At 41.1% G+C, this 10,350-nt stretch overlaps 1 protein-coding gene across 1 annotated transcript; it reads left to right on the top strand.

Moving 5' to 3' along the window:
- Nucleotides 1-3,092: 3,092 nt before the first annotated feature.
- Nucleotides 3,093-9,761, top strand: Zfp42 (ZFP42 zinc finger protein). Its single transcript, XM_042701845.1, has 3 exons — nucleotides 3,093-3,200; nucleotides 6,210-6,279; nucleotides 8,601-9,761. The coding sequence occupies exon 3, from the start codon at nucleotides 8,692-8,694 to the stop codon at nucleotides 9,571-9,573; it is 882 nt and encodes a 293-aa protein (XP_042557779.1). The 5' UTR covers nucleotides 3,093-3,200; nucleotides 6,210-6,279; nucleotides 8,601-8,691; the 3' UTR covers nucleotides 9,574-9,761.
- Nucleotides 9,762-10,350: the final 589 nt, after the last annotated feature.

The following is a 10,350-nucleotide window of genomic DNA, read 5'->3' as shown; positions in this document are numbered from 1 at the left end:
GGCACTTTTTACACTAATTTTGATTAAATTATGGTTCATCTTGATTGATGGATTCTTTGGCACTATTTAAACTTTCTGCATTCCAGCAAATTACTTATCTTATATGAATTCTGTCTGGCCCTGCAAGTTTGGCTTATAAATCCCAAGACAAGAGGAATCCTATCCCCAGGGCCTAGAACAGGGAAGAACTCAAGTCTGCATAGTTTCTCTCAAGAGTTGTCTGGGGGTTTTTTTGTTTGTTTGTAAATTGTTGAAATAAAATATTGGTTTCTACACTATTTTATTATATGTATACACATATATCACATTATGTGTATACATATGATATATATATGATGACCATTGTATTCTTAGTAGAACAATTACTATGACTAAGATTTTGGCAATCCAAAAAATTCTTCTTTCTACACCCTACCCTTTGTGTGCAACTTCAAAAGGCAGCTGGCTTTTCTTTCACGGTTTAATTTGTCCCTAACTTATTCCAGGAATTAAAAAAGCCTTTGAGCTAAATTCTGAAGATAGAAAGATAGCTAAACCAGGCACCAGGGATTCATACCTGTAATCTTAGTTACTCTGGGGACTGAGATCTGAGGATAGTGGTTCAAAGCCAGCCCAGGCAGGAAAGTCGATGAGATCTTATTTCCAATTAAGGAGCAAAAATTGGGAAATGAAACTATGGGCTCAAGTGGTAGAGTGATAACCTTGAGCAAAAATAGCTAAGGAACAGCACCTAGGACTCAAGTTCAAGCACAAATCAGTGCATAACACACAAACACATACACAATTGTGTATTAAAATAACGAATCCAGCTTAGAGAACTCCACAACACAAGATGGTTTGGTAGACATTGTCAGTGCATGCTTTTCTTCCAAATTGCACTGGCCAACACACTAACCATAGCCTCTGTGGCTCTTTGGAATTAAAGCAATTAAAATAGAATGAAATGATAGACAGAGGCCAATGGCTCATGCCTGTAATCCTAGCTGCTCGAGAAGCTAAAATCTGAGGATTGCTATTGGAGGCCAACCTAGATAGAAAGTCCATGAGACTCTTATTTTCCAGTTAACCTGCAAAAAATCTGGAAGTGGAGCTGTAGTACAGTGCTGGCCTTATAAATGTAAGGGTCAAGAAGGAAGAGGAGGGGGGGGCAGGGAAGAAGGGGGGAAAAAAGGGGGAAGGGAGGAAAGAAGAAAGGAGGGAGGGAGGGAGGGAGGGAGGGAGAGAGAGAGGGAGGGAGGGAGGAAGGAAGGAAGGAAGGAAGGAAGGAAGGAAGGAAGGAAGGAAGGAAGGAAGGAAGGAAGGAAGGAAGGAAGGAAGGAAGGAAAAAGAAACCTAAAGGTGTTATCTGACTTCCAACCAAGGCCACACCCTAAATAACTCCCACCAAGTAGGAAGAGCTTATCAGCTCTGGGGAGGGATTAGAAATTAATCTCGTTTGTTCTCCTACATTGAAGAGTGTCATTAAAACCCCTTTGAACAAATAGAGAAATAATATTTCTTTATAAAAGGAATTAATCTAGTGTGTGTTCTCTGGTGAAATGCTTAACCCAATGGTATCAAAGGGTTGTAATTCTAAAAAAGCAGGTTAAAGAAAGTGTGTGTGTGTGTGTGTGTGTGTGTGTGTGTGTGTGTGTGTGTGTGTGTGTGTGTGTGTGTGTGTAGGATCTGCTAGCTCCTTGAAGCTGTATTTCTTATAAAAACTCAGACCTCAGATGCATAAGACACTATGTTGAAAAACGAACTTTACAATCTAGGCAGAGGAGGGGGGAGTGTAGTTTTGGAGGTAGGAGGGAACAATGCTTGATAGGAAACGTACTCATTACCTTGCTCATGTAACTGTAACCCCCTCTGTACAGTATTTGTACAATAAAAAGTATATATAAAAATAGAAACTCAAACTTTAATATTTCCTTCACAAAAATAAGGGAAGAGGTACTGATGCAAACCTGATCTGAGGACATGTATGTGATATTTATAATTTTATTTTTATTAACGTGTATTAATTTACAAAGAGGTTTGTTGTAATGTTTCCATAGAGGATATAATGTACTTCGATTAAAATTTACTCCTTTTATTGCTCTCCCACCCTTTTAAATCAAGATTCACTTTTCTACTTTTTGTAAATGTATATTTCGATCATAGTCTTACACACACACTTTCACTCTCTCCTCTGAGTCCCACCCTAATCTCTCCCCTTCATTTTTTCTCTCCCCCTCTCCCTCCCTCTTTCCCTTCCTCCCTCTGGGTCTCTCTCCATCCTCCCTCCCTTTCTTTGTCTTCCTCCTTTCCTTCCTGCCCCCCCCCAACTCCTTTCAGAGAGCGTGCTGTTTTCCCTTTCAGCCTGGTTCATCTCCTTTACTCTGTTCACACATCAGAATAAGGACCCACAGAGACCAGGAGAGAAAAACTTTCTTAATATCTCTAACTTTAGAAATTCACCTGCGAATAGCAGGATCTAAAGTAGGGAGCTAAGGAAGCTGTATCTGCCTTCAATTCAAAAGGATGGAGAAGATGTGGGAATCAAACAAAAATTAATTTTTTAACTGGAAGTTACCTTTTCTAATCTTACAATAGAAATTCATTCACAAACAACAAGCAAACAAGTATGTATATATGTCATACATATATATGTCATATATATGTTATATGTTTTATATATATATATATATATATATATATATGACAAAGAGCAGTCAGAGAAGTTTACTACTTAGAAGTTTGGTAAGGCATGCAGGGAAGGCAGCCATTGTGTGTTTCTATTCTCAGCGAGTAAAAACCGGCACCTAAGAGCTTAAATTTTCTTGCACCTATATTCATGAACATCTATGGAGTGCATGCTGCATAGTTCCAGGTCTCTGGGACTCTGGGACTTTGCCCTGTGCTGAGGCCTACAGACTTAAGCCAGGGAGGAACCACAGCTGTCCTGCGGAGAAGAGCACGTGTGGTAAGCCATCCACCCTCCCGGGGCCGCCTTACCTGCAAGCCCCGCCCACAGCCACCTGGGGACCTCACCCCACCTACCGTGGGCGGCGTTAATTGGTAGGTGTGGCCCAGTTTGAATGCACTCAGCCGGAGGAGGCGGGGGCTGGGAGCCGAGCACGCGGCCGGGCCGAGTCCTCCAGCTGTTGGGGTGCGAGTTCTATTTCTCCTTTGTCTTACCTCTGCGGGAACTGGGCGAGGAGGAGTCAGAGTTCGTCTGGGTAAGTCACTGATTTCAGGAAACTTTGTTTTTTCTGATGTGGCAAACTGGATGTATCGATTTTATAACTGAAGATCTAGGAGTAAAAAAAAAAATGGTTTGAAAATCAGAATTGAGAGAGAGAGAGAGAAAAAAGTTCTATCATTCGGGAAGCGAGTGGGGAAAGTGGCCTTTGGGCCACTAAATCTCGACCTTCTTGGACTGCATGGATCCCCAGCTGCTTTGGGTTACTGACCTCGAAGTCTTAAAGGAGATAAAAGGCAAAGTGAACCCACTGGCTAGAGAGTGGAAAATTTAAAACGTACTTTTCTAAGTTCAACTATGTTTCTAAATATCTTATTGGGTTGCAGAATGTGGCAACTTTACAATTAATTTTACATTATTTTTCATTGTGAAGACAGTAGACCTATCTTCTTTCTCTTTTTTTTTTTTTTTCTGCTTGTTCACTTACATCTGTAATTATGAAGGAAAAGAAGGGGAGGAAATCCTAATTCATTTGCGTCCCTTACCTCTCTCCCGACACCTTTACTTATCCAGCAAGTTGGAAAAGTTCTTTTCTACGATTTTCCTGCCTTCCTGGCTGGGAGTCTTCACTGCTTGCCCAAATGAGCAGCATTCCTTTCCTGGATGATGAAATTACCTGATAAGTTTGTTTTCTGCATTCACTCCTCTCTGCTTTGCGGCGTTATTTCGGCCTAACCCGGCCTGGGGCCTGCTGTGACTTTTCACACGCACCCAATGGTTTCTTAGGCTGGTTAAATGCCATGGAAATGGCTTCCTGCAGAGTCTGCACCCCGGGTCTCTCCCGACCACCACGTTCCGTAGTAAATATGGCCTCCTCTCCCCGGCACCACGCCCAGCGCTGCACTTCTTACCTTGTGAATTAAATATTGGTCTCTCCTCTAACCCCGAGGGATGGCTTTTAACCTCGGTATTCAGGCCCTGGTTTTTTGGTTATTGTTTTTGATTTTTGGTTTATTTTTTATTAGCTCTTTTCAGGAGATTCCTTTCAAAGATGGCGCCCCCCAGTACTTCCTCCATCACACTAAGACTTAAAAAAAAAATGACACTTTCTTCAATCTGAAACTATTTTATTTACCGTTTTCTTCTTTTCTGTCTTCCCTGTACAATAAAAGCAAATATCTGTGAGAACTTTGGGCTTTATCTTTTCCACTGCCCTGTGTTGAGCACCTAGAACAATCTTGGGTACTAAATATTTGTCAAAACGTTGAATGGCAACTTCTTGGTACAACTGTTTTAAAATAGTAAAAACAAATTTTTTAAAAAAGATTGAATAAGTCAACAACGTGCATCTCACGAGGTGTAATCTTATCCAATTTTTTTATGCTGGGACTAGAACTTGAACTCATAGCTTGGGCACACAGTTCCTAAGCCATTTTGCTGAACTCTTCATTTTTCTGCGTGTGTGTGTGTGTGTGTGTGTGTGTCCGTCTGTCCGTCCGTGTGTCCGCGCTTGCACGCTCCGGCGAGCACAAGGTCTTAGAGATAAGAGTCACATGGATTTTTCTGCCTTGGCTGACTTCAAACCGTGATTCTCAGAACTAAGCCTCTTGAGGAGCTAGAATTACAGGCATGAGTCTCTAGCATCTGGCCTTTTACCCTAGTTTAAAATATATAAAATTAGGTATCAACTTGGGGGGGGGGGAGCTGTTAGAGAGGAGGTGGGAAGGGATGGGATGGTAGGGGAAAAACAAAGGCAGGATAACAATGCTCCATAGGAAATGAACTCGTTAGCTTGCTCCTGTAACTATAACCCCTCTATACAGTATCTTTACAATAATATATATAAAGAAATATAAAATTAGGGAAGTAGTGGTATGGCTCAAGTGGTAGAGTATAGGCCCTGAGTTCAAACACCAGGACTACATTAAATAAATTAAATAAGTAAATTAAATAGACAATTAGGCTAATTTCATGCCATTAAGAATTTACTTAATATTTAGTTTTTTTGTCTTCATCCCATCCCATTTTTTATGTTGTATCTAGTAATGAAAGATGTTTGTTATATAAACAGTTTTTTTGGGGGGGGGGGTCTGGTCGTGGGGCCTGAACTCCGGGCCTGGGTGCTGTCTCTCAGCTCCAGGCTAGCGCTCTACCACTTGAGCCACGGCGCCACTTCCGTCTTTTTTCTTTTTGCTTATGTGGTGCTGAGGAATCGAACTCAGGGCCTCAGGTGTGCAAGGCAAGCACTCTACCATTAAGCCACCTTCCCAGCCCCATATAGACAGTTTTCTAATAGCAAATTAATAGATTAACTATCTCAAGTTCAGAAACTTTTCTATAAGACTGATTTGTTGTAAAAATAAAAATCCCAGGGGCTGGGAAGGTGGCTCAGTGGTAGAGCACTTGCCTTGCGTGCATGAGGCCCTGGGTTCAATTCCTCAGCACCACATAAGCAGAAAAAAAAGCCGGAAGTGGCGCTGTGGCTCAAGTGGTAGAGCGTTAGCCTTGAGCTGAATTGCTGAGGGACAGCGCCCAGGCCCAGAGCTCAGGCCCCACGACCGGACCCAAAAATAAAAAATAAAAATAAAATAAAAATCCCATAATAGAACTAACAAGAAAAGTAAAGGACTATGGTTTGCTTATTAAATACTCTTCTTCAACCTTGATTATGTAGGAAATGTCTTTCAAGTTATATTTTGTTTTATTTACAGCCAACTTTTTTTGGGGGGGGGGTCCCGTCGTGGGGCCTGAACTCTGGTCCTGGGCTCTGTCCCTCAACTCTTCAGCTCAAGGCTAGCACTCTACCACTTGAGCCACAGCGCCACTTCCGGCTTTTTTCTTTTTGCTTATGTGGTGCTGAGGAATCGAACCCAGGGCCTCAGGCATGCAAGGCAAGCGCTCTACCACTGAGCCATCTTCCCAGCCCTACAGCCAACTTTTTGAAATTAATGCTAATGTTCTGAATATTCCTAATAAATTTATTTTGTAGAACAACTAAACCAGACATTATAATAACTAATGCATATTTACCATCTCATTTCATTAGACAAATAAGGGCTGGAACACGTGGTGGAAAATAGAAGAACTGTTGGCTTTCACAGAGCTCACAGTCTAAGGTAAGTCCTGAAATCAACAAGTCTATCTCTGATCTGTGTAAGCTAGAGAATGAGGGAATGGTTAGTTAGCTTCATGGCCTGGGCACTGTCGCTGAGCCTTTTGGCTGGAAGCTAGAAGTCTTCCAATTCAGCCACAGCTCCCTTTCTGGCTTGTGTGTATGTGTGAGTGCCCAGGGTAATCTGGCTTTGACATTTTACATTATTTTTCTAAAATTCTAAATGCTAGGATCCTAGCAAGCAAGGAAAATCTGGTTGAAGTGATCTTTAAGTAGGGATCTGACCTATGGAGAGGCAAGCTCTGTGTGTGTGTGTGTGTGTGTGTGTGTGTGTGTGTGTGTGTGTGTGTGCGCGCGCGCGCGCGCGCGCGCGCACACACATGTGCATGCATATGCATACTTAAGCAAGAGTCAAATCAAATTGTAGTTTTTAATGAGCTAATTTTGTGTTTGAGCCTACTGATTATAGTCTAAGGTACTAGGATTATATTTTATTGTGTCACAATGACATAAACAATAGCACTGTGTTTTGTTTTGTTTCTTGGTGGTAGTGTTGAATATCAAACCTAGGCATCATGTATGATAGCCAAATGTTCTGCCATTGATATGTCCCTAACCCTTTCTATATATAACGTTTTTGGGAGGAAGTTTTAAACTCTTTCCTTAGTAGTTAAAATATTTCTTATTATACAGAAGTGGAGGAACAAAGAGTGAACAAATGCAACAGTGGTACTCAGTAGACTGTGTTAAAAATGAATTATACAAGGGGGGAGATGGGAAGGGGAAACAGAGGAGGCAACAATGCTTGATAAGAAATGTACTCATCTTGCCCATGTAATTGTAACCCCTGTTTTCTCAATTGAAAAAAATGAACTATACAACTTGTGACCAGAGGTAGGAGGGGGAAACTGGGAGACAACAAAGGAAGGGGTGACATTGTCCAAAATGTAATCCTTACCTGACTTGTGAAATGGCACATCACTTTTTTTTTTTTTTTGGTACGATTGTGGGGCCTGAACTCTGGGCCTGGGCGCTGTCCCTCAGCCCTTCAGCTCAAGGCTAGCACTCTACCACTTGAGCCACAGTACCACTTCCGACTTTTTTTTTCTGCTTATGTGCTGCTGAGGAATCGAACCCAGGGCTTCATGAATGCAAGGCAAGCACTCTACCACTGAGCCACCTTCCCAGCCCGCACATCACTTTTACAATATTTTTTAAGTCTTATTTTATCCCATTTTTTCTTTTTTATTAATCTTTTTTGCCAAAGGCAAATGGCATCATTGTATTCAGACGCTATTCATTAATGTGCCCATTTCAAAGTATTTTCAAGCTGCTAGATTCACCCCACTGCTTTACATTTGCCCTAGTTTAGAAAGCATTTAGTTTCTCTTCCTCCAGCAATATACCAGAACAATAAATAAAGAGATCTTTTATTACACATGCAATTGTAATATTGAGCAAACGGTTCTGTAAAAGCAGCAATTCTGTATGCATGCTGTAACTGTCTTGCATTTAGAATTTTAAGGAAATAATGTAAAATATCAGAGCCAGATTACCATTGGGCCTTTATTCTGGCTTATAGTAGAAAGAGGTCGAAATGATAAGGGATGTTATGTGCTTTATTTGGGATTCAGAAAATCATCTAGAACAATGGGCCAAGGAAATTATAGCCTGTGGGCAAAATCCAACCTCTTCCTGTTTTCACTGTAGCATTCTCAGTCCTTTACTTGTCTGTCACTACTTTCTACCAAAAAAGTGAATTTGAATACTTTCAACAGAGGTGTGTCTGAAGAACTGCTTTCCTAAGCAACAGGATCCATCATGTCTTTATAGAATAAACTAAAAAGGTATTAAAGTAGCAGTAGATCACATAAGTGCTAAGCACCTTACATCTATTATTTAATTTGTTTTACATCTATTACTTTAGCTTCACCACAGTTATATATGAAAGCAAGGATGTCTTATTCCCTTTGTCTCCTTTAAGTTTTTTTTAAATAAGCTGTCATGAACACCTCAGTAAAGGTATGTTAAATACTGTTAGAATTACAAAGTTCTACTTCCTGCCAGGCCCTCTGCTTACTCATAAGTAATTCTTTGTAACCTATAGTATTTATTTTACATATTACATATGCATGTGGACACCTGGTCCATGGAGCCATACCCTTTTCTAGGTCTGCTTAATGAGATATCTATCATGCCATGTTGTGGCCCGGAGTAGGGCAAGCATCATAGTGAGTGCTCAGTAAAAGCTAAGTGATCAATTAGGTGGTGACAGACACTTGGTCATGTTCTCTGCCAGAGCTCATAGTCTTTTTCTCTACACAGGTGTTTGTTGGCGGCACCTGGATCAGAACTACCCAGAAGTGATTGTTATTAGTCTGCTACAATCCTTCCCAGAGGAAGCAGTGAGGGCAAGATGAGGCAGCAGATGAACCGAAGGGCAAAGCCAAGTGGCCCAAAAGGCCTGAGTGAAGAAACTCTCCACCAAGCCGAACCAAGGCAGGACCACAGGAGGGAAACTCTCTGTGATGATGATGACCTGCTGTATGAGATTAATCATATTGTTGGAGATGATGATTTTTCAGACTGTTACATAGAATGTGTAATAAGAGGTGAGATTTCTGAATCCATCCCACAAGAAGAGTTCCTTAACTCCTTTGCAATCCTGAAGGAAGAAACAGAAAAAAATCTTTCTGAGCAGATTGTTCAGGGTACTACCAGCTCCCTTCCTAAGCCTTCATTGTCACCCATGACCAAAGGCACCCAACAAGAGCTTCCTCAACAGATGTTTGAAACGAATTCACCACCTGGAGATTCTGAGCACACACCAAGCAAGAAGCTCGCTTCTGGAGGACTACCCAGTGGTAACTTGGATCCTAAACCAGTCACAGAAGGTACTGGAAAGAAGCCCCCGAATAGTAATGCATGTGATGCTCTGAAGCTAATGATTTGTCCTGAGAGGGGCTGCACAAAAATGGTGAGAAACAAAGCTGCCCTGAAGAAGCATTCCCTAGTTCATAGTCCCCGGCAGTTTGTGTGTTCCGAGTGTGGGCGTGCATTTGCAGAAAAGGCCAAGCTGACGCGGCATTATCTGGTGCACAGTGGAGAGAAGCCATTCCAGTGCACATATGAAGGATGTGGGAAACGCTTTTCCCTGGACTTCAACTTACGTACACATGTACGCATCCACACTGGCGAGAAACGTTTCGAGTGTCCTTTAGATGGCTGTAACAAAAAGTTTATTCAGTCCAGTAACATGAGAGCTCACGTCTTAACTCATATGAAGAAGACAAAGTAATCATAGAAGAAAGAGAGAAAATGGAAGATAAACCTCATTAGTAGAAAAGTAATTGCAGAAAAATTTGCATCCTAGATTGTTGCTTCTAGACGGGGATTTTTAAGAATTATCCTTGAACAAAATAATGGGTTTCCTAACACTTTCATATATATATGTATGTATATATATGAAATATATTTGATCATCTTCACGTCCTTATTTTCCTCTTTTGTCTCTTGTCTTTTTTTTTTTTTTTTTTTAATATGTCATGAGGCTTGAATCTGGGCCTGGGCTGTATCCCTCATCTCTTCAGCTCAAGGCTAGTGCTCTACCAGTTGAGCCACAGTTTTCTGGTGGTTAATTGGAGATAAGAGTCTCTGGAGTTTCCTGCCCGGGCTGGCTTTGAACTATATATATTGGTACCAGTACTGGTACCTTAGCTGTTTTTCTCAAGGCTAGTGCGCTACCAACTTAAGCCAGAGTCCTACTTCTGGCTTTTTTGATGATTAATTGGAGATGAAAATCTTTTAGACTTTCTTGCCTGGGCTGTATGGCTTCGACCCTCAGATCTTAGCTTCTTGCGTAGCTAGGAATATTGGCATGAGCCACCTGCACTCAGCTGTGATACCATTTTAAGAACACCAATATTTTTCCTTTCAGTAGAAAGGTCAGTGATCAATGTACTTCAAAAACATAATCCTGAGATATGTTAGATTATTGGATATATTCTCACCTACTACATAAGAAAATAACTTTTAGCTTTCTAGTTTCTAGTTATGTAGCTTTTAGTAATGTAAA

The sequence above is a fragment of the Dipodomys spectabilis genome, unplaced genomic scaffold, assembly GCF_019054845.1.
Source record: "Dipodomys spectabilis isolate Male_0828 unplaced genomic scaffold, ASM1905484v1 ptg000009l, whole genome shotgun sequence".
Classification (NCBI taxonomy): domain Eukaryota; kingdom Metazoa; phylum Chordata; class Mammalia; order Rodentia; family Heteromyidae; genus Dipodomys; species Dipodomys spectabilis.
The sequence above is the reverse complement of the archived record's forward strand: the minus strand, read 5'-3'. Positions and strand labels throughout refer to the sequence as shown.